General features: G+C 37.8%; 1 protein-coding gene across 6 annotated transcripts in view; it reads left to right on the forward strand.

Moving 5' to 3' along the window:
- Positions 1-25,182, forward strand: part of VPS13D (vacuolar protein sorting 13 homolog D) — a 335,894-nt gene that overhangs the window by 111,942 nt on the left and 198,770 nt on the right. For all 6 annotated transcript variants that reach the window (XR_011967006.1, XM_072608911.1, XM_072608914.1 and 3 more), the window contains 8 exons: positions 1,663-1,815; positions 8,590-8,725; positions 10,497-10,544; positions 18,898-19,048; positions 19,186-19,396; positions 21,362-21,609; positions 23,267-23,458; positions 24,313-24,439. Coding sequence is in view for 5 of the 6 variants with exons in the window: in XM_072608911.1 (XP_072465012.1) it covers positions 1,663-1,815; positions 8,590-8,725; positions 10,497-10,544; positions 18,898-19,048; positions 19,186-19,396; positions 21,362-21,609; positions 23,267-23,458; positions 24,313-24,439 (1,266 nt within the window). In the remaining variant the exon portion in view is untranslated. The remainder of the gene's footprint in view (positions 1-1,662; positions 1,816-8,589; positions 8,726-10,496; positions 10,545-18,897; positions 19,049-19,185; positions 19,397-21,361; positions 21,610-23,266; positions 23,459-24,312; positions 24,440-25,182) is intronic.

The following is a 25,182-nucleotide window of genomic DNA, read 5'->3' on the forward strand; positions in this document are numbered from 1 at the left end:
TTTCTCCTGAAGTGATATCTGTCCTCCTTTTAAACTGTGGGTTTTTGTTAGAGTCAGAAAGGTGAGATTGCAAATAGGGAGGTTTGTTTATTTTGGCAACTTGCAGGCTTATCCTCCTTGAGATAGCAAGGCCCTGGTGATGTCAAAGGTACATTTATAGTCCAAGAGACTTGTGCAGCAGCTTCATCCCCTCCCCATCTTTTAAAGTCTAATCAAGAGGCCATCTCTTCGTTAAGCAGTTAACATTTTGCACTATTATTAATGATAATTAATTTTCCTTAATAATAAACATTATTATTAATTGAGGCATAAGAATAATCCTTCACTAACACTCATTAACAATTTAAGCACATTGTTTTGCTCCTCTGTACTAGGTTTTCCATGTAACATTGCATATTATTACTACTTGTGTTGAGGTCTTATCTTCTATTTACATTATTAGACACTAATATTGTATTTCCCTAGTGCTTTCTAACTGTTTGTTGATTGATAGAACAAAATGCAAAATCTGAAATATCCAAATGGTGATTGGGGACCCAGTATTTAGCAGAGTTGGCACATTATTATTGTAAGTGAGGATCAAACAAACCAGACATGAATTAGGGCAAAAGGTAGGGCCCATGTGAATTTTTCCCTTTTTTTTAAAGAAACATGTGGTTGCTTGATCTAATCCCAAACCAATCTTTTTTCATTTTGCCTCCAAGACTCCTCTGAAAACTTTCCTGACAAAGAAAAACAAAATTGATCTCTGAATTTATAATGCACTCCTTAGCCCAGATGGGATTGGGTGGGGTTGGGAAAACTAATGAGATTTCACCTAAGCCAAGAGAGAGACCTTCTGTAATACTTTTCTGTCATTGAAAACTTGGCTCCTTGCAGCATGGAAATGCTGATGTTTTCAGTGTAGGAAGTGAAGTAGATGAATCTATGCAGTCAACTGTTTTGGAAATGAGTTTTCTTTGTGTTTTTCTTGGTTTTCTTAGTTTAAGAACTTAGTTAACTGAAATGTGTTAGTTTCCTTAATAATAATGATAGTGGTAATAATGATTCTTCTAAAAATGATTATTGTGATTTACATCATATCTTAAGGTTTACAGAACTCTTTACATGTATTTCCCTATTTGAATCTCACAGAAATTCTGTAAAGAAATAGCTGTGTGGGTATTGTTCCAGCTTTCCAGAGGAGGACTTGCCCATGATCATATGACCATGAAGTCTCAGAGGCACGATTCAAGCCCAGGTCTTTCCTGTGTCCAATATCAGTGTCCTTTCCACTGCTACCTTTCATTTTCCCATTGGCAGTTGTGCTTGGCACAGCATTTATTGAGTATGTTCTGTGTAAAATGTTAATTTATTCTAATTATACTTGAGATTTACACAGCATGCTTTTCTAGACTTCATTCTCTAGTTAACAGTGGTGACTTTTTAGTGTAATGGACACTGATATCTACTTTAAATTGATGTTAGTAGGAACTATCTCCAAAATTCAAGCTGGTTGTTATTGATCCTTAAGATGACTACTGTTAGATTCTTTGTAGGCAAGCTGTCATAGGGCAAAGATCCTAATTATTCTGTCTGTCTTGGGTGTTGCTGGAACTTTTTTTTTGTGGTGTTCTGAGTATGTGTGCAAGAAATATCTAGTTATATGTAATTTGGTTCCAGGGCAGCTTTATCTCACAGTGGAAGCCCAGGACTGGTCCCAGAGGGAAACAGAACTTTCCTTGACGATGCCCACAATGTCAGTGAGTGGCGGGAAGTCCTTACTGGGGAAGAGATTCCTTTCGAATTTGAAGCAAGAGGAAAACTAAGGCACAGGTAAATAATACACTAATTCCTTCAGTGCTTAAAAAAAGGAGGGAAATAAGAGAAGTTGAATTGTTGTGCTTTGCCTGCTTTTTTCATTTAATGATTTTGTGGGGCTTGTTTGATTTTGTGGGGCTTGACTGTCATGGAGACACATTTATTCCGTTAAATTTCTTTAAGCAGATGAAAACATAGTTTTCTTACTAATTGTTCATAACATAGGGTTATCACAAAATTTAAAAAATATTCAAATGAATTTTGTTATTATTTTATCAAATTCTATAAAGTATTCTTTTGATAATTTTATTGGTATAGCATTAAAAGTATAAATTCACATTGGTAATATTGTTATTTTTATTATTTTGGCACAACCCAGTCAGGAACACTGAATAACACTTTAACTTTTTAAATTGTTCTTTATTTCTTGAAAGAGCACCTCTTAATTGAATCTATGCAAGAATTTTGTGCACTTTGATAGAATGATCTTTAGATAATTAATGTATTTTGTAGTTAGTTAAAATGGAATTTACTTTTGTATTATTGCCTCTTGAATTTTATTATTTTATGTATATGCCTATGTAGACGTATGTGTATATGTCTATATAGATATGTATGTATATATATGTATACATGCACATACACACACACATATACATGCACTGCTTTTGAGGATTTATTTTGTAGCCTGTGACTTTGCTGGATGTATGGTCTCTAAATAAACCATCATGTTATCAGCAAATCGGGATGGTTTATCTTTTCTTTCCCTGTCATTTTGCCTTTCATTTTTCAAAATATTCTCAAATTAAAATTTTAAAAGATAGATGTGCATGACCTGAGATTTGGCAGAATAGAGTGTGCAGAGTTGGCTTCAGTAGTTAGGAGAGGCTGGGTTAAAACCATGCTTCTGATGTACTCTAGCTGTGTCATCCAACTTCCCAGTGCCCAGGGCAGTTCTCTTAAGAGTATAGGCTACAGGACAGTTGCTATAGAGGACCCTTCCTTCCTGGACATTCCCTATGTCAATGAAAACATAGGTCCAGTTTCAGTGTGGATCCTGTACGGCTTCACCCAGATCAGGGTGTGCCAAACCAGCATCATTTATTCTCTTGACAGATTTTTGTAGACTAGATTAGGGGAATGTTGCAAAATTAGTTTACTTAGATTTGAATAGAGCATTTTACGTAGTATCTCATGCTGTTCTTATTGACAAGATAAAGAGATGTGGGCTTGATTTTGTGGCTTCTGATTTCAGAGAGCAGTCATCAGTGGTTCAGTGGAAGCTTAGAGGAGTCTTCTAGGAGAGTACCCCTGGAATAAGTCCTTGACCACTTAACATTTTTGTAATTAATTTGGATAAATGCACATTTGACTTTCAAAATCCGAGATACCACAAAATTTCAGATAGCATCTTCAATGATAGGATTTATAAAACTTTGACAAGATGGAACAGTGAGCTGAATCTATTAAGTTTAAATATACCAAAGATGGTAAATGTCGTCTTTCATTTCATAAATACAAGATTGGGGAGGCATGGGTAGGTCGATATTTATCAGAAAAAGATCTGGGAGGGTTTATTGGACTGAATACTCAATTTTAGTCAACAGTACGCTATTTCATTCAAAAAAAGCTGCATTAAGAGAAATATATTGTCAGTCAACAAGCAGGTGCCTACTATTAAGTGCCTACTATGTGTCAGGCAATGTGCCAAGTGCTGAGAATACAATGAAAGAGAGATAGTGCTGCTCTCCAGGAGCTCACAGTCTAAGGGTGGAGACAACCCACAAGCACCTGAGATATACAGTGTAAATGGGAGGTGATCTGTGAGAGAAGGCACTTGGTGGCAGGAGGAGGGGGTGATAAGGAAGAAGAAAAACTGGGAGAGACTTATTGTAGAAGGCTGAATCTGAGCTGAGCCTGAAGGAAATCAGGAGGTGTAGGTGATGAGGGAGAGCATTCCAGGTGTGGGGGCTAGCCAGTGATGGAGGTATGTGTGTGAAGAAAAGCAAGAAGGCTAGATTGTCTAGGTAGTGGCATGAACAAAGGGGAGTGCTGTGCATTCAGCAGTTAATTCATTCAGTAAATAAATGCTTACTAACAAATTGGGCAGTAAGGTGGCACAGGGGATAGATAGAGCACCAGGCTTGGAGTCAGGAAGACATGAGTTCAAATCTGGCCTTAGACATTTACTAGCTGTGTGATCCCGGGCAAGTCACTTCACCACCCTGTTTGCCTCAATTTCCTCATCTGCAAAATGATTTAGAGAAGGAAATGGCAAACCACTCCAGTATCTCTGCCAAAGAAAACCCCCAATAAGGTCATGAAGAGTTGGTTACAAGTAAAAATGACTTAACAACAGCAAAATAGATTAACTGACTAATGTTCAAGATGAGGAAGATGATAGTTCTTCCAGCCTTTGCTCTGGTCAGACCGCATCTAGTCTGCTACATTCATTTGTGTATATCACATTTTAGGAAAACATTAAGCTAGAGACTATCCATATGAGGGTAACCAAAGTGGTGAAGGACCATGGGTTATAAGGATTGACTAAAGGAACTAGGAATATCTACCTATCAGTAAGCATTTATTAAGTGCTACCTATATGCCCAAGCATTGTGCTAGGACCCTCTAGAAGCTTATAGTCTCTACCCAGGGGATATGATATGTGCATATCTAGGTATCTGTACAACATATCCGGAAGGGATATATGCTTGGTTGAGGTGGAGGGAAGGAGCAGCTGAAGTCATCAGGAGAAGCTTTGTGTAGAAAAGGACAACTGAACAAAGCAATGAGAGAAACAAATGATTCTACATCGAGGTGAGGGGGAATGCATTGCAAGGTATGGGCCCAGCCAGTGCAATGGCCAGAAGACAGGAGATGGAATATTGTATATGAAGAACAGTAAGAAAGCTAGTTTGGATGGACTGTAATGTGCATGAAGACGGGGAGTAGCGTTTAATGTGACTGGATTTCTGACATCATGGAGTGATGTCTTTACATACATGTTAGTTGGGGTCAAGTGAGGCAGAATTGCACATTCATCAGCCTCAGTCTCTCTTCCAATCATCGAAATCCAATTATAAGACAAAAGTCAGGATGACCTTGGCACCTTTGATGTCTGACCAAGCTCTACATGCTCCACAGTGCCTGCTTCAGTTGCCTTCATGGCCATTGGGACAAATTGTTTCCATTCCTCTAGGAGAAGCCTCTACATGTTGGGGTAGACATCTCCCTATCTCACTGACATGTTTGAGGCCTGTTGGTTACCCTTTACCTGGCTTAGCCAATTTGCTAAGACAGTTTTACTGGGGTGTGGCTGCTGTATGTGCTACAGCTTCTTGGGACCACAGGTGAGAGTTGGGTGACAGGTGGACATCAAGGCTAGATGAGCAGCCTTGTCACCTTTAGTGTCCATCTGTCATCCCATCTCTCCTGTAGCTCCAAGATGGGTCTATAGAGTGTTCAAGAAGGACTAGCATCTTTGTTGTAAGGGCTTTAACGATAAGCAGGAGTTTGTTTTTGAGAATAGATATAATAGGGAACTACTGAAATGTATTGTTTTGGAAATGGGGATAACATGGTCTGAGCTACATGTTTGGAAAATCCCCCCTGGTAACTCTGTGGAGGATAAATTGGGGGAAGAGACCTGAGATGGACAGCTACAAAGAGGCTGTTGTAGTAATTCAGGTTCAAAATGATGAAGGCCTGCATTAGGCTGGTACCTGTGTGAGTGAAGAGAAGTGGTTGACGTGAGAAATGCTGTGAAGGTTAAAAATGCCAAGGCTTGGCCATGTGGAGGGAGTGAGTAGAGTTGAAGATGGCACAGAGATTTCAGTTTTTACCTCAAATAAAACAAAACCTTAAAAGAGGACTTGACCCAGGGGCTCCCTATTGCCTCTAGATGATAGCTACCATTTAAATAGCACTTCCCACTTGGCTTCCCTCTCACTCTCTGGGTATCTTTCCCATTGTTCTTCATGAAGTCACTCCCTATTCGTCTTGTCTTCCTCTGGGCCTTCTACTGGGGTTCACTCCTGTCTAGAGTACATCCCTTCTTCACCTCTTAGAATCCTTAGCTTCCTTCAAAACACAGCTCAGGACCCCTTCAGACTCTTTCCTGATGCTTCTTCCAGGGATTAATGCTCACATCCTTTTAAAATGACTTTATATCACTTTTTGTATGCTTTGTCTTGTGTACATGTTGTATACCCCCTCAGGAAGCTCCTGGAAGATAAGAACTGTTCCTTTTTTTTTTTTTTTAACTTTGTGCCCCCTAGGTCTTATACAGTGCTTTGCCACTAATAGGCCCTGCATCATTGTTTGTTGAATTAAATTGACATGATAGCTGTTTTTAACTATTGAAAGAGCTATCATACGGTCAAAGGCTTCTGTTCAGCCTCAGATGGCAGAGCAGTGAGCTAGTACAAGAGCAAGAGCACAGTGGTGGGGGCTGATCTTGGTGTCAAAGGACTTTGGTTTGATTCCCTACCTCACATCTTAAATGGGTGACTTTGAACTAATTGTCCTTGAGCTTCCTCATACAGAAAGTCGGCATCCTAATACTTATATTCCCTGCCTCATAGGGTTGTGGTGAGGACAGCACTTTTTGAATCTTAAAGGGCTATAGAAATGGGGAATGTTGCACTGGGTGGAAAGGTACATATGGGTTGTGATCTGCCTTTTGGGTAGGAATGCTCCTATCCCCAAGTGAATGGGCTGCCTTGGGGGCTTGTGGACTCCTCTAGAGGACTGAATGATTATTTGTTTGGCTTCTTGTTCAGGACCAGGTTGTAGTCAGTGGTCTCAGGGGTCTCTTTCAGATGTTTCTGACATTTAGGAGTTCCTGGCACATGATCATGCAGATATCCCTTTCTAAGAATAGACTCCTCAATTCTTCTGTGGCAGGTCTATGACATGTCAGCCTCTAAAGGAAGAAAGCTTTCCTCTGATTACTTCTATATGCCATGACGTGAATTCTCATATTCATGCATTAACTCCTTAAAAGTTTCTTGTATAAAAGTGTTGGATTAGAGCACCTGAATTTTCAGTTTCTGATTCACAAAATTAAATAGAGTAGTTAAAATTCTATTTCTCAATTCAGTTCCTATTGTTAGTAGGAGTCTTACAGCTCATCCTTTTCCTTCTTCAGAAAGGCAAAATCAAAAGACAACAAAAAACCAAATAAATGAGGTGTCTGTATTCTCTCTTTCCACCTGCCCCTGTAGAGTGTAAGAGGGCAAGCTTAGTCTAGACTTTGTCTTCATATATTCATTAGGGGCTTATCATAATGCCTTATGAAATATTTTAATTGATTCAAATTGTTGGATTTAGGAAGTAGAAAGTGTCAGGAAATCGAATCAATAGTCAAAGTATGTGCCAATTCCAGAAAGTATTGGGGATCAATATTCTATCAATGATACCTGGTGAGCTTCTGGACAGAACCAGCAGAGGGAGCAGACAGCAGAGTGGCTTCATGTTTGGGGCATGCAGGATCTAGTAAGAAGAAAGTTTTCTGTCTTTAGGTGGCATATAAAATAAATATCCAGGACATGTTGACTTTGTTAAGACAGAATTTAATTTTTGAAATTACTAATAGTTATTTTATATGGGGCTGAATGAAGTTAGGCACTTGGACCCAGGCTTCCAGATGTATGAACTGCTGAGTGTTTTCAGTCTGCATGTGCAAAAAGCCTTGATCCCATAGTAAATGCTGTGTGTTCCATTATTTCCCAAGGCCATTTTAGAGTATGTGTATTGACATGGATTCTGGACATCAAACTTTTAAAGGACTCTAAAAAAAGAAATAAAAATGAGTAATGTATTAATACATATCTGGAAGCCACTTAAATTTTAGCTGCAAAAGGACACCTTCAAGGTTTTCCCAGAAACTTTAGAGACATAGTTGGCAGTGAGTCCAACTACCAAGCTATCTCTGTTGTGTTAAAGGAGATGTGATCTCTTTTTGTTACTCCCTCTTCAATTTCCATGTTTTGTAACCCATTTCTATTCCTGTATTTCTCCTTGAATTCGTCAATAGAAATGTACTTGCTTTTTTCTCCCTTCTCTACCCCACCTCTGGCCTCAAATTCAGTTCCTTATTTCGAGCTTTTGGCTTGAATTAGGCAAAATCTAAAATAGAATTAAATGTGTAATTTCCTCCTATTCCTCCTGTTCTTCCTATTGCCTTCTGCTCTGATATCCTCCAAGCACTTCAGTGCTTACACTTGGAAGATCACTCTCTTGTAACTCTTCTCTAGTCACATGAGACTGACGTCAGAATGCTTGACAGAAGAACCAAGGAAGAAAGATTTTCATATATCTTCAAGGTCATGGTTCTATTATTGAACTACTAATAGGGTAATTGTATTTTTCTGTTGAAACTTATTTAAACTCACCTCATTTTAAAGGCTATTTTAGGAGATTTGCAGATCTTGTGTACTTTAGAGAGAGGACAGATGGTCAGCGCTAGCAGAACTTGCAGTCTGTTTAATTGATCCGCAGCTAGTTTGCCTCTTTTGCCTTTGGACAAATCCATGGACCTCTCCAGGCCTTGGTTTCCTCAAATACAAAGTGAAGTGAATGGACTAGATACTCTCTAAATTAGTAACCCAGTATTCTTTTGTGCTGGCCATTACAAGGCTAATAGACTCCCCATTCTTAGAATCTCTTCCTAGAGCAGTTTCCCCTATGGATCTAATAGCTAAATTAAAATGGAAATATCTTCTTTTTTCCTATTTCTTCTTAAGATAGGGTTTAATGCTCCCTCCCTTTTTGCATCCCAACTGACAGGCATACGCATGACCTCCGAATCCACCAGTTGCAAGTGAGAGTGAATGGCTGGGAACAAGTGAGCCCTGTGTCCGTGGACAAAGTGGGGACCTTTTTCCGATATGCTGCCCCTGACAAAAATTCATCATCTTCCACGGTGTGTGGTTGTTGGGAATTGGTGATAGCATGGTTCTGGCCTGGGTGGCAATTCTCCCATACAGCTCCATATCCAAATAGTAAAAATACAGTGTTAGGCCCTGTTCTGTTGAGATTTGATTATTGTATATATTTCTATTAATTCTAAGAGGAAGGTACAGTGTAATTTCAGGTCAGTTGTCAGGAGTGATTCACTTTGTAAAACTTGAGTTATATAAGGAAATAAGAATTTGTTAAGCACCTAGTATGTGCCAGGCACTTTACCAATATCACCTCCTTTGTTATACATATATTTCAGTGCCCATCAATACCAGAAACACTTGCACAGGTATCTTTGGGGGAGATAAAGCTCAGTTGTAAATAGCTCTTTTATTGCCATAGACATAAAGTCCTTTTGAGTTCTACCAGAAGGAATCTTGTGTTTCATACTGAGAAGTAGGAGGATCACTGTTAATGCTGATTAAAAAGGCTGTTCTCAGTGGAAAATTGAGGTTGAAAATTCTGATCTAGTAGATCCATCTTGGAGAGAGTTTTCATATTCTACTGGCCCAGCCAGACATTTACTAATTTGCCAAACATTTTATTTATCTTACTTATTTCTGTCACATTTTCTAGCCTCCTTCCCTGTTTACTTCTAATTAATGTAATTGCATGCTAATCTAGTTACCCATTATCTCTGCTTCTTCTAATTCTTAGTGGAAACAGATGTAGGCATTTCCCTGTCTCTCCTCCCCCCATTCCTCTTCCCCCACTCCCCACCCCTGGCCATCTTAGTTCCTCATCATTCATCTTCATAAGTACCCTCATCCTCTATCTTGTGCTGATCTATACTTTATAGGATTATTTATAGTATTGAAAAGTGTAAGGGAATGCTATTAGTAGCATCAATAATAAACAGTAATAAACAATCATCGACAGAAATCAAATAAAACAACATACAACAAAGGAGGAATCTTGAGACGCTTAGCAGTAATAGGTATTATAGGCTCACTTGCTTGTCAGCCAGTTCTTCATTTCTTTGGGCTAATTTTTTACCAGTTTTCCACTGATAAATATGTAAGTGCTAACCTGCTATAGCTGACTTCCTCAAGTTTGTGTTCATTATGAACATTGCACAATGTAAATTTCCATCTTTCTCCCTCCAGAACCTTAAAAATTTCTGGAACTTGAGTGCCTTCAATTCATATCTTTGGCAATGAAAGGAATATTCAAATTGAGCTTTATTACCCCATTCTCCAAAATGCCTGTAACAAGTATATCTTGCTTTTTGCATTAGTATAAATTAAGAATTGAGAGGTAGGCAATATTTGATACAATTTTTAAGTGGATTATTTTCATTTTTGACTAGATTTTAATTCATATCATCAATAGATAACCTAGTTTCTGGTATTTTTGTTTTCTTCTCCCTTCTTCCAGCCCCTTCTTTAGCAGTGTCTGTTAGGTAGTAGGAATTTTGTAAAAACAGGAACACTATTTAAATGCATGAAAGGGAGCTTCCATTTAATGGGATATAACAGTGAATCATGAAGGAAAGAATTATTTCATTCTTCTGCGTAGACCCCAAAGTGTCTGGCACATAAGGGATATTTACTAAATATAATAGCTGAATAGATAAGTGAGCCTTATGTTGAAGCTAACCTGCTCCCCTGGTTTAGACAGCGTACTAATTCAGATGTTTCTTTCATGAATTTTCACAAAATAAGGTATTAGAATTTGGTATCTCTATCATGTGTGTTTTGTGCTGATTGTTTAACTTCTCGGTTTTTTTTTAGATTGGCAGCCCTAGCAGCAGAACAAATATAATACATCCTCAGGTCTATGTGAGTATAGCTTTTATTGTTATGATTCCATATTGTTTATTTATACTCTGAATGGGATCCACGCTATTTGTGATGAATGTGTTTGTTCAGTGATCTAGAACATACAGATTCTTACAAATGAAATTGTTCTTCACTCTTTTCTCTTAATGATGATGCATTAAGTTTATGAAGTACATTCCTTTTGTGAAACCTCACTAAAACAATCTTTCACTGACACTTTATAGCTGAGACTGAGTAGGTGAGAATAAGACAAATAGAGGATGATTCCAAGGTCTTTTCTTCCAGAATTGGGATACAGAGAAAAGCCACGGGCAGCAGTATACAAAAATGAGTAAGATAGAAAAATTATATTTTTTCCAACTGGCTTTTGAATCATCACAAGACAACCTTCAGATTTCTTTTTAGAATTCTGTCCTAGACAATGTTGAGTTTTGAAATGTGAACTTTTGGGCATCTAGGCCTGAAGACAGAGTTAAGATTTAAATTACTACTCTTCAGCAATGAGTTTGTCAGGGCTTTACTGCATTGGATCAGTGGGAACCTTCGTTCTGGTGATCTTTAGACTGGAGATCTTGGCTCTGTGTAGACCCTCCAAAAAGATGTCAGCTTTTTCACTGGCACTTTCTGAAAGCATGACTGGTATTTTTTTTTTTTTTTTTTGCAAAATGCACAGGTTTGGTTACTTTATGGTTACTTTATTTTAATAAAGAAGTTGGCTGTGCAAAAAAACCAGATATAGTGCTATTTGTTCTTTTAAGTAAAGAGCATTGCTGGTGTATTCTGGGCACACATTTTAAGAATAGTAGTTAAAAAAACTAGTTCTCTTCAGAGCTTTGTTTTTGTTCACTTGTTCAGTGGTTTAGTTGTGTCTCACTCTTCATGACCTCATGGACCATAGCTTACTAGGCCCTTCTATCATCTACTATCTCCCAGAGACTGTCCAAGCTCATGTTCATTGCTTCCGTGACACTATCCATCTCATCTTTTGTTATTCCTTCAATCTTTCACAATATCCAAGTCTTTTCCAAAGAGTCCATTCTTCTTCTTATGTGGCCAAAATATTTAAGTTTCAATATTTGTCTTTCCAATCAAGAGAATGAATTAATTTTTTTAGATCTCTTTGCTGTCCAAGGGACTCTCAAAAGTCTTCTCCAAGGAGAAAGTGTTTTTTTAATGTCATGGCCGCATTCACTGTCTACAATGATCTTTGAGCTCAGTAATATAAAATCTGACACTGCTTCCATTTCCTCTCACTCTGTTTGCTAGGAAGTGATGGGATCAGTTGCCAGTTTTTTTGATGTTAAACTTTAAGTAAGCTTTTATACTCATCTCATACATTCTTATCAAGAGGCTTCTTAATTCTTCTTCACTTTCTGTCATCAGAGTGGCATCATCTGCATATCTGAGACTGTTGATATCCCTCCTGACAACCTGAATTCTGTCGATGGATTTATGCAGGCTGGCATATCACATGTTGTACTCTGCATACAAGTTATAAAAATAAGATGACAGTATACAGCCTTGTTGTACTCCTTTTTCAGTCTTAAAGCAATCTGTTGTTCCATGTTCAGTTCTAACTGTTGCTTCTTGGTCTGCAGAAAGATTCCTCAAGAGATAAACAAGATGATCTGTTGCTCCCATTTCTTTGAGGATTTGCTACATTTTGTTTTGATCCACATAGTCAGAGGCTTTAATGTGATCAGTGAAGGAAAAATAGGTGTTTTTTTCTGGAACTCCCTTACTTTCTCCATAATCCAGCAGATGTTGGCAATTTGGTCTCTGATTCCTTTGCCTCTTTGAAATCCAACCTGCTCTTCTGATAATTCTCAGTTCATATATTGCTGAAACCTTGTTTGCAGAGTCTGAAGTATAACCTTGCTGGTTGTGTGAAATGAGTGTAATTGTTTGGTAATTTGAACATTCCTTGGTACTGCCTTTCTTTAGGACTGGAACTTAAACTAATCTTTTCTGATCCAGTGACCACTGTTGAGTTTTCCAAATTCGCTGGCATACTGAGTGCAACACTTTAATAGCATTATCTTTTAGGGTTTTAAATAGCGCAGCTGGAATTCTTTCACCTCCACTTTTAGTTAGCAATGCTTCCTAAGGCCCACTTGACCTCACTCTTCAGGATCTCTGGCTTTACATCAGTAATCACAGTTCTTTAGAATATAGAATGAGCATTTTTGCCAGTGTGTGACCTTTTTTGTTGACAAACCTCGACATTTTAAAATTATGTGACATCTCCCAGCAGAGTCCCAGAAAGCCATTAAACAAAGTCATTCAAAAGAACAATTATGATTAATAGTACTTGTAACCTTATACTATTATAATTTAATATTTATTTTTAACAGTCAGCAATCTTGTATTTTAGTATTTGACTTTTAGAGACAGGAAGGATATGTGCTTTAGCTTTACTTAGTTTTTATTAAGTTACTACAACTTTTTCTATTGTACTTCATCTAGTTTTGTTGCCATTTAAAGGTATCTTCCCTTATATAGATTAAGTGTGAAATAAAGCACTGTGGCACAGCTGATAGCAGGACCTAGATGCAAGTTGTCTAGTATTCTAATCTCTTAGTATTCCTGAAAATTTTTTTGGATTATAAGTTACAGGAGGCAGTCAAGATGGTGCAGTGAGAAGAAGTGGTACAGCCTAACTCACCACTCCTCCACAAAGATTTGAGAAATGCATCAGGCAGAATTCTGATCAAGAAAAGTTACAGTGAGTCATTCTTCTGGCCCAGGGTGGCTTAGGGAGATACACAGAGAGAGGTGATGCCACTTGTGGACAGGTGTTTCATATTGTCAAAAAGTTAAAGGAGGGCCAATGTGGCATCAGGGAAAGAAGAGCCAAAGTAGAAGGAGGTTCCAGAGAATCCCTGAACTGGCACTAAGTGCAGCGATGGGTCCTGTTTAGCATTTTTTTTTTTTTGCTCACTAGCCAGTTCCTAGTCAGAGATGCAGGGCAGAGAGAAGTGGTTCTTGATGATCATGTGCCCTAGTATGTTGATTGAGGAAAGTTTCTGGAAGTAAAATGTAGCTGTATGGTTCTGATCCCAGGAGCAGAACAGGAACTTATTTCTAGCCTCTAGCCCAATGTGAAAGCCTGCAGTGCAACCAGGAGCAGGAGTCTTAGACCAAAGGAGAGCCAGCAGTTCACTCACTTTGAACCTCCAGACCCTCCCAGTGGGCTAATAATAGCTGACTCTAGAAGTGAAACCTCCATCCAGGGACAAGCCAATAAACTCAAACTTGAGTCAGGAACTTGCAGAGCTCAGACCAGGAGGACAGTGAACAGACCTCATCCTGGATCATACCACTTTGGAATCACTGATGGCTTTCAAGCCCCAGCCTGAGCTGTGAAAACAGCAGAAGGGTGTAATAGGACAGAAGCTCAAGATAGACATCACTCCCTCCTTTCCCTAGGGAAGAAGAAGAGAGATGAAGAATGGAGGAAATTATTTCACATAAATGTAGGACACGAGGAGGAGTTTATACAGTTTGTTGGGGTCAGTGCAGGTCAAGGGTGGGGAAGCAGGTGACACTTGAACTTCATTCTAATTCAAACTGATTAAAGAAGGGAAAATACACCTGCATACAGTTGAGTACAGAAATACATCTTAATCCACAAGGAAACAGGAGGGAAAAAGGTTAAGAGAAATGGAAGAAATAAGAGAGAAAGAAAGAGAGAGAGAGCAGGTTAAGGGAGCCATCAGACAGAAGCAAAATACTTTTTAACAGAGAGAGTGGGGGGAAAGAGCCAGCAAAAGTCCTAACTGTGAATGTGATGAACAAACTCATAAAACGGAAGAGAATAGCAGAAGGAGTTAGAAATTAAAATCTGTCAATATGTTGTTTACAAGAAACATGCTTGAAACAAAAAAAGAAATACACAGTTAAAATAAGAGACTGGAGCAAAATCTCTTATACTTCAGCTGAAGTAAGAAAAGCAAGGGTAGCAATTATTATCTCAGACAAAGCCTTGGCAAAAATAGACCTAATTAAAAGAAATAAACAGGGAAACTACATTTTGCTAAAAGCTACCAAAGACAATAAATTAGTATCAATGCTGAACAAGTATTCTCCAGAGGATATAGCATTTAAATTCCTACAAGGAAAAGTCAAGTTTGTCACAGGAAGAAATAGACATTAAAACAGTCACACTGGGGAAATTTAATTTATCCCTCTTGGATCTAGATAAACTAAAAAATAAACAAGAAAGAAGTTAAGGACCCGAATAGAATTTTAGGAAAGTTAGATATAATTGACCTCTGGAGATCATTCAGTGTGAAAAGGAAGGAGTATATCTGTTTCTCAGCTATGCATAGTACCTTCACAAAAATTGACAATGTCTTAGGGCATAAAAGCAGCAATATTAAATGCATCTTTTACTCATAATGTAATAAAAATCACATTAATAGAGGGCCTTTGAAGCAAAGATTAAAAATTATTTGGAAACTAAATAACTTAATCCTAAGGAATGGTGGGTTAAAGGATAAACTATGGAAACAATCAGTTTCATTAACAATATTGACAACTAGGTTTTGGAGGATGCAGCCAAAGCAGTATTTAGAAGAAGTTTTCTGTTTCTCAAGGCTTTCATTAGTAAAAGAAAGAGCACGTCAGTAAATTGTGCATGCACCTTAGAACAACAGCAAAACAACTGGAAAATCAACAAATTAAAACCCCCAAACAACAGAATAGGTATCCTGAAAATCATGGACAGATTAATAAAATTGAAAGTTAAAAATAAAAACATTGAATTAATTAAAATCAAATTTCAAACTATACTCCAAAGCCATAATTACCTAGATAGAGAAGTTGATCAGAAAAAGAGATTAGGTACACAATATACAAAAGCAAATGAGTACAATAACCTAGTGTTTGATAAAAACAAAGATGCCAACTCTTAGGGCAAGAACTCACTAGTCAACGAAAACCGTTGGCCAAACTGGAAAATAGACTAACATCTCACACATCTATATCAAGATAAAGTCTAAATGGGTTCATGATTTCTCATGAAAGGAAAACATAAACAAATTAGAGGAGCATATAAGTAATTGCCTATTAGTTCTATGACTGGAGGAATGGCTCATGATAAAAAAATAGAGAGGATCACAGGAGGTAAAATGGGCAATTTTGATTACATAAAATGATATTTTTGCATAAACAAAAAGCAGTGCAGCTGAAATCTTAAGACACAGGAAATTTGGGGAGAATTTTTGCAGCACATAAAGGTCTCATTTCTAATACACAATATGAGGAACTGATTCAAATTTATGTGAATGGGAGCCATTTTTCAGTTTATAAGTGGTCAAAAATATGAACAGTTTTCAGAGAAAAGATATCCACACTATCAGTAGTCATATGAAAAAATCATCAAAATGACTCATGGTTAGAGAAATGCAAATTAAAAACAGCTCTGAAGTGCCACCTCTCACCCATCATGTTGGCTAAGTTGGGAGAAAAGAAAAATGACAGATGTTGGTGGAGCTGTGAACTAGACCAGCCATTCTAGAGAGCAATTTGGAACTATGCTCCCCAAGTTAGTAAATCATGCATATCTTTCAGCGCAGCAATACCACTATTAAGTCATCCCCCAAAGAGACAAAGCAAAGAGGAAGAGGACCCACATGTACAAAAAATATTTATAGTGGCTTTTTTTGTGGTGGCAAAGAATTGCAAATTGAGGGGATGTTCATCACATGGGGAATGGTTGACAAGTTACAGTGTATGATGGGATGGAATATTGTTTGTAAGAAATGATGATGGGCATAGTTTCAGAGAAACCTGGGAAAACTCATATGAACTGATGGAAAGGGAAGTGAGTAGAACCAGGAGAACAATTTATATAGTGACAACAATACTGTGACCAGTACAGTTACCAGCTACAGTTCTGAAGGACTCCTGATGAAACGTGCAGTCCACTTAGAAAGATAGCTAATGAACAAAGAACACAGATTGAAGCATGTTCTCTTATCTTTTCTTATTTTTGTGAAGGGGGTATGACTAATGTGGGAGATTTTAAAGTGAAAGATGAGTTACTAATTTTCACTGGTGCAGGGAGTTTCCATCCCTGAGTTCCCTACATTGATGAAGTCAGAGATCTGAACCAAAACCGAAGAAGTTATCATGTGTCTTGATCTGGCTTGTCTTCACTTTGTATTATTTAATGATAGTTGTTTCCATATATCCTTCTATTTTTTTGTTTCTTATGACACAGTAATATTCAATTTCATATATACACTATAGTTTGTTCATTTGCTCCACAATTGTTGATGCACAGTTTATTCCCAGCTTTTTATGTTTCTGGTGTTGTTCTTTTTGTATTAGCAAAAATCTGGAAACAAGTAGGTGCCCATCAAATGTAAAAGGGCTGGGCCAATTGTGATAGAGGCAGATTCCAGCTGCTGGTGGTGCAGTGTGTTCTGACCGGACTCAGATAGAGCTGATTTGAAATCTGGCCCCAGATGCTTACTGGCTGTGTAATTCTGGGCAAGTCACTTAACCTCTGTTTATCTGTTTCTTTGAATGTAAAATGGGGATAATAATAGTACCTACCCGCACAATGCTTTGTTGGTTCTCTTTCTGCATTTATGATGTGTCCTCAGTCTCCCTTGCTAGATCCTCATCCATGTTAGGTCCTCTAACTGTGATGACCCTGAAGGATTTGTCCTACACCCTCTTCTGCTTTTACCCATTCTCACTTGAGGATCTTATCAGCTTTCATGCGTTTAGTTACGATCTCTATGCAAGAGACATCCAGATTAATTTATTTAGCCATAATCTTTCATCTGAGCTCCACCCACACCACCCAGGTCCTATTAGATATTTGGATTTGTTTCAGAGGTATCTCAAACTGGATCTGTTCAAAATAGAACTCGTTTTTCTCTCCAAAGTTACTCCTTTCCTATACTTCCCCATTTCTCTCTGGCATACCACTATCCTTTTAGTCATCTAGGTTCACATTCTAAATGCTATTCCGGACTCTTCTATGTCCACAAAATCTCTGACTCTGTTCCCCATTCTGGGGTCATAAGGCCACTATTTTGTTTAAGATGAAATTCATGACTTTACTCATATAATTTCCTGTGCCCGGAGTGCCACCTTTTTTTGGCTACTTGTTGAAATCCTACTTACTTTTCTAGGGTTATCTTAAGTGCCTCTTCCTACCTGCCAACTTTAACTCATCCCATCAGAAGCAGTCTTTTTCTTTGAATTCTCATAAAACTTTTCTCTACCTCTTTTATTTCTTTATCATGCTGTATTTGACATTATAGCTCTGTACAAAGGATCAGAAACTTCAAGCTGGAAAGAGAGCTTATTAGAGATCATCTTGTCCAACCTTTTCATTTTCCAGATGAGGGAAGCAAAACCTAGAGAGGTTTAAGTGAGAAGGCCTTTATTAAGTGCTTACTGTTTACCAGGTACTGTGCAAAGTTCTGGGGACACACATATAAGGAAGCATGATGTCTCCTGTTCTCAAGAATCTTATGTTCTAATGGGAGAAGATTCATAAAAGGAGAACTGGAAGGAAAGCGTAGCATGGCAGCATGATGCTTGGATGACTGGGAAGTGGCATGGATGCCAAGTTCAGGATAAGTTTGCCTGGGTCAGTGTCCAATATTCCAGTGAGGAGGGACATAGAGATGAGAGCACACTCAGGGTCAGACAAATAGTAGCCAAGTTGGCCCTAAACCTAGGTCCTCTGATGCCATGTCTTATGTTTCCCACAAGGCTCTCTGTGAGAACAAGAAGTTTCCCTTTTTCATTTTATCACATTTGCCATTTAAAAGGGGGTTGTACAGATAGGAAAAAGCAGCAAACATTTATTGAAGAAATGATGATTGAATTCATTTAACAAACCTCATTTTGAAAAACATGTACATTCTGGCTGTAGGAGATCAAAGGCATTTGAAATGAAGAAAAGCTCTAGTTTATTCTTTATTTCTAATAACTAGAAGTCTAGAATTTTGGAAGATTGCTGCTTTAATTCACAGCTTAAAGTACGTCTTGGAAGTGAGAGGCCCCTATCTAAAAGCTTGGCTTTATTTTGTGACACAGTATATCATCTTTGTAGACTGTTTAAAGAAAAGAAGCATTGAGGTTTATTTATTTATTAGCTGTCTTTATATCTAAAATTCAGTGGGCCCCAAGACCAAATGGCTTAAAGAGCAGCTGTTGTTATTTCATAAATATTTCATAAATTTCAAAAAGAAGAGGAATAAGACAGCACTTGTCAAATTCTGCTGAAGCTCATACTTAGGCATTTTGAATAGTACCACTGCATTCTGTACGTATCTCCAGAATCACAGCAGTGTTCTCTCTCTGTTTATAACCAATCCTGTAGTTCTCCTCACTCCCACCAGTCCGGGTGGTTTTTGCAGTGACCATGGAAGGCAGCGCTCGAAAAGTCATCACGGTCCGCTCAGCTCTGATTGTGAAGAACAGGCTGGAGACCCCCATGGAGCTAAGGCTGGACAGCCCCTCTGCTCCTGACAGTGAGTTCTAGCTGCTCCCTCTCTCCCCAAGGAAGAATGATCTATCTTCTCAAGCATTCCGTACATGTACTGCCTTTTGAATTTCTTTGAGTTAGAGATCTACATCCTTGATTGCTGATATTCCTTTTCTGTTGCAGAACCTGTGGTGCTCCCAGCCATCATGCCAGGGGATTCGTTTGCAGTCCCTTTACATCTCACCTCTTGGCGGTTACAGGCCAGGCCCAAAGGGATGGGAGTATTTTTTTGTAAGACTCCAATCCACTGGACCACAGTCGTGAAGACCGCAGAAGTGAGTAGCAGCAAAAGAGAGTGCCACTCAATGGATACAGAAAAAAGCAGATTTTTCAGGTATATCAACCCTGTGTAGTATGTCATTTTTTCCTTTTTTAGGATGAAATCATGTAGGAACATTGGCCATCTTTAAGGATTAAGGGAAAGAAAAAATTCCTTCTTTTTATTTGAGAATATTTAATGGAAGAAGTAATTCATTTGTATGTGTTGAGAATCTTAGAAGTATAAGATAATTTGAAGTCTGTTAGGTCTTGTGTTGGAGTTCTTAAGAATACATGGTTTCTACTTGAGTGAGCTTGAAATCTAATATATGTAGGACAAGGTGACCTATTAAAATATAAACATGAGCCTAGAAAGTACGGAAAACAACCAAAGATCCTACTTTCCTATTATTTAGGAGTGGTTAGAAATAGGGGTTGGCAAGTGGATTCACATCTTGTCACTTACTTTCTTAGGGGCTTTGATAATATTGTCTAGACCTTTTAGGTCTCAGCTATTCCCATTTGAAGACCAGAGCTGTTGTACTAAGTATGATGTTGGTAAAAAAAAACAAACAAACTAATAAGCAGCTTGGGCATCACATTTTGGGTTATAAAGTACTTTAGTAAATACGGTCTTATTTGTCCTGAGTAGTACGAAACCATTTCAGACCAAGGCTAAGCTTATTTTAAGGTCAGTAGTTATTAGCTTGGTTGCTTCATTGCAAAGATAAACATTCAAGTCCAGTCAACAAGCATTTATTAAGCATTTTCTATGCACCAAGTGTTGGGTTAAACCCTAGGGATACAAATACAACCAAAAAGGACAGTCCCTGCCCTCAGCAGGGCTGGGACGTTACATTCTAGTAGGGAAAGACAACACAGAAAGGGAGCTAAAAAGTTATTAGGAGGATGGGAGGAAGGCATGGGGACATGAAGATACCTAGAGAATGAAGGATGACTGGGCTGAGCCCTTCCTTAAAATGAGGTTCTGGGAGAAGCTCATCAGTGACAGAAGAGGGAGTGAGGGAGAGGGAGGATAAGAAGGGATGGATGGAGAAGGCAGCTGAGGCGTAGAGCTGTAGTTAAGAGAATGAAAGACCTCTTGTCTGAGCCATTCCTCAAAATGAGGTTCTGGGAGGAGTTCATCCAGTAGCAGAAGAGGATTCCAGAGGTGGGAAGTGAAGTTAGCTGAGATACTGTAGAGAAATCCATTCACTTTGTTTAAAGAAAAATTTCAGATTATTATAATTTCTGACTCAATGAATCAAAAAACCTATTGTTTAACACAGTTCTTATTTTCGTTACTTGATCTAGATTTTTTAGCTTGTAGATTAAATGGCAGGATTATAGAAACTTACATATACAAACCCTCCAACAGTTTATTCAGGGGTGGGAGAATTAAATATGTTCAACTGTGGGAAAATAGTGGAGAGTTTTATTACCATTGTGATTTTAGAGAGCTTATATGCTACTTCTTGGGGACTATATAATGCCCTATATAGCTCGTAGTTATCCAGTAACTAAAATAGTAGGAACAGGACTTAATTGCCCTGCTCATTTGAACATCAGTAATAATTATACCTTTTGGGGTAATGTAATATGAAGCCATATATAAGGTCTTGAAGTCCATAATGCTGGAGGATTATTGAAGCTTCTGTGAAGATATTAAAATACGCTCCAAAGTTTTAGTGCCTTCCAGATTTAATTGGTATTTATATTGAAGGATTTTAAAGAAAACTCTTAATGTCCTATTTGAAGGGAAAAATCAGGTAGTTTCAGTATAAAGGGGGGAATAACAGGCAATTATCCTCAGAACTAGCCCTCTGCCCTAAATGGTTTCTCTTACACTAGGTTATTGGCTTTTCTGACTTAGTGTTGTCAGGCTATCAATGACTACAATATTTAGACACAAGAACTGCCAATGTTTTATTGGATCATTGAACCAGTTGTAAGGCTATATTGCTTCATGAGTAGTAAGAGATCAAGTACACCTTTTCCATTCAGTCTGTTGATTTTCACACCAATCTTTCTTTCTTCCTAGGTTTTGTGTGGCTATAAAGAAAGAGAATTATCCAGATTATGTACCCTCAAAAATATTTTCTGACAGTGCTAAACAGATTTTCAGACAACCTGGGCATACCATTTATCTCTTGCCAACTGTGGTAATCTGTAACTTGCTACCTTGTGAACTCGACTTTTATGTTAAAGGGATGCCAATTAATGGCACACTGAAACCTGGCAAAGAGGCAGCCCTGCATACAGCAGACACATCTCAGAACATTGAATTGGGTAAGGTCTTAAAGTTGGCTGTTCCTGCCTAAGAACAGCACAAAATATTTCCTGGCTGCTATGGAAAGATCTCCAAATAGTCCCGTTACAAAGATAGGACCCTCACTAGAGACCTTTCTAGGGGCATCGTATGGTATGATGTTTAAACTTCCAAAACACCAAATTGATCAAAAAACCCATATCTGATTCACAAAGTTTACTTTAGAACACTAAATAAAGTTGATTTCTGGCACTATACCTTATTTGTTATTTGACCTTGGCAGGACATTTAATCTTTGTGAGCTGCATTTTTTTCCTACCTGTAAAACAGAGGTGGGGTGGGGTAGGTGGAGATAATATCTGTCCCTCCCTACCTCACAGGGAAGTTATGAGGATTATTAATTAGATCATGTAGGTCAAGTAATCCTTTGAATAAGGAAATAATAAATATAAGATGAGTTAACATCATTTTAAAAGTTTATTATTTACCACTCAAAGCAGATAGATATTTATGTATTCTAGATAAGCTGTATATATGTTACCTGAAAACTTGATAAATGTGTTATCAAATAATTCAGTCTCTTTTAAATGTGACCTTGATGTCTCGATGATACAGACTATGAGATTTAATTTAAAATACAAAACTACCATATTAATTTGATCCATTTTCCTGATCATTTCATTTAAATAGGTTTCTACATAAGAGTAACTTAGGTTTCAAAGGGCTTTGACATACATTTTCATTTGATCCTCACCAGCAGCCTTGTGAGGTGGGCAGAACATATATTATTCCCATCATTTTATAGTTTAGGTTAGGAAACACGGCCACAGTTACAGAACTAAGTGCTGAGAGTCTTCTGACTCCTGTTCCAGAATTCTATTCTCTACACCCTGCTGCTCTCTGTGTTCTTGGGTATGTATGCTTATTTACATTAAAAAAATTGAATCCTTACTGTGACTCTAGAGACCACTTCATAAATAAATTCAGTTAGTAATTTGGATGGAATCTAGAAAGGACCTACCATCTGATTCTAGACGTTTGATCCTCTTAGGAAGTAGTTTTATAATAGTTCCTAAAGGACTTAATAAAGTTATATGTATTTATATAGTCACATGTGTGTATATATGTATATATATGCTATGTTTACATGCATGCATGTATATGTTTGTATAGGTACATATGTATATATTTTTATATATATTTATATATATATATACACACACATACACACAGACAAGAATATGATACATGAAAACTTGGTTACATCGGAAAAGAAAGTGCTTAGCAAAGAAAATAGAAGAAAGTAACTGGTTATGTCTTAATATGGAACCTGCCTCATGGTGTTTTATTTTAAAATGCAGAACATACTTGGTTGCTTTCTTGATGTCTTAACCCTTCTTTAACATGTACTTTGCCCTTTTGAATGTCAATTCGTAATGCTTTTTCCAGTGCCTCTGGTTTGCTCTGTAATTTACTTCACCCCAGTTAGAGAGGGTGTTGTTCTTGACCACTTTAAAGATATCTTACCAGTTAGATGTAATTTATTTTCTTTTATGTTTCTTATCATTAACCTGAAAGATAACTTTAGAAGAAACCAAGTTAGTTTTCTCGAAATACATTTTTGAAAGACCAACGTGAACCCTTAGAAAATTGGTGCTTTGTGTCTGTGTATTCCAGGAGTGTCTCTAGAGAATTTTCCACTATGTAAAGAGCTTCTAATTCCTCCTGGGACTCAAAACTACATGGTGCGCATGCGACTGTATGATATTAACCGGCGGCAGTTAAATCTCACCATCCGAATTGTATGTCGAGCAGAGGGATCCTTGAAAATCTTTATTTCTGCTCCGTATTGGCTGATCAACAAAACAGGTATGTTGAGTTTCTGCCTACTAGCCCCTTCATATCAACCTTTGGAATTCGGAGATTATTATCTCACTTATCCCGAGCTAATACAAACTGATTTCTGAAAGAAATTCAGCTTCTCGTGAGCCTCAGCTTCCTCTCCTAAGTGAGCTTTAATGCTACTTTGGTCACTGTGGACAAAATAACCCTTTTAGAGAACAGGCTTTAAACTCCTTAAATAAAATATTCAGTTCTCACTCAGGTCTGTTTTTTTCAGACAATCTCAACTGTTGTTTGAATTTGTGTGAAAGCATTTGTCTGGGTACCACTTTTTGTGAAGTATATTGATTGACAAGCTAGACTGTGTTCAGGGAAGATAGCCAGAAGGATGAGGTGAATGGAGACTGTCATTTAAGGATTAGTCGGAGAAACTAAGTATTTTTAGCTGGACAAGTAAAGATTCTACAGAGACATGGCAGTTTAAATATTTGAAGATCTGCCATGTGGCCAAGGAATTAAATATATACCACTTGGCCCCAGAGAACAGAGCAAGGGGAGTGAATGGAAACTGCAGAAAGGCTGAAGTAGAATCTATGGAAAGGAAAACTTCCTGACAAGTAGACCTGTCCAAAAATGGAATGACTTGCTTTTGGGGGTATTGAGTTTCTATTCACTATAGTTCTTCAGTCAGCAATTGGATGGTTATTTATTGGGGATATTATAGAGAAGATTTTCCTATTTAGGTAAGAATTGGACTAGATGTTCTGTGTGGCTCCTTCTAGCTCCACAGTTTTATGGTTCTGTGAATTCAGTTTCCTTTGTCTTAATGTATAGGATCTGACTGGTTGCAATTCTTCTCTACCTTATCTCTTCTCTGAAAGGGTTACCACTGATCTTTAGACAAGACAATGCAAAGACAGATGCTGCAGGACAGTTTGAAGAACATGAGCTGGCTCGGAGCCTGAGCCCCCTTTTATTCTGTTATGCTGACAAAGAACAGCCAAATCTGTAAGTAAAATTAATTATGGGAAGGGCAAACAAGCTCCTACAGAGTGGAAAAAGTTAGCAAAGGATATAGGACTAGTATTTAAGTAGAAATATACTGTAGATAGCAACCCTGACTTGGCAAGGATATAGATCAGATGACCTAATGGGATTTTTTTCCATATCTAATTTCTGTGTTATTTGATATTGAAAACAAACCATTTAGTTAGTTTATAATAAAAGAACTGGGGGTGGTTTTACTTTACATGTATTGAAGTCATACTTCTCATAACTGCAACGGAGAAGAAACCTTCATTTTTTCCTTGCTTCACTTCCTGTGCTATTTTTCCTTTCTGTATGTTTTCAGTACAGGAAAGGAATGGTGTATATGGAGTTAGATTGCTCTTCTATTAAAACATATATAACCCTATCAGTCCAATCCAAGTCCTTTTGTGTAAGATTTTTTTGAAATTTTCCCTTTAATCCTCCAAATAAAATGTACCATTTCAGCATCTCAAAGCATTTTCAAGGTTATTTTTACTATAGGAAAGAAAATGAAATCTGGCAAGAGTTATGTGAATTACTGAAAGGGAGCAAGAGGATGGTAGGAACCACTAATTTTATATTGTTCTTGTCTTTTCCCTACTGTTTTCTTTTCATTCCTTTACTATTGACCTGCTATTGTTTGCCTGTGTCAAATGTTAGCTCTGCTCCGAGGAGATGTCTGATGTTACAAAGTCACATCTGAAGGATGTGGCTACTCTTAT

This window comes from Notamacropus eugenii, chromosome 5 (genome assembly GCF_028372415.1).
Source record: "Notamacropus eugenii isolate mMacEug1 chromosome 5, mMacEug1.pri_v2, whole genome shotgun sequence".
Taxonomy (NCBI): domain Eukaryota; kingdom Metazoa; phylum Chordata; class Mammalia; order Diprotodontia; family Macropodidae; genus Notamacropus; species Notamacropus eugenii.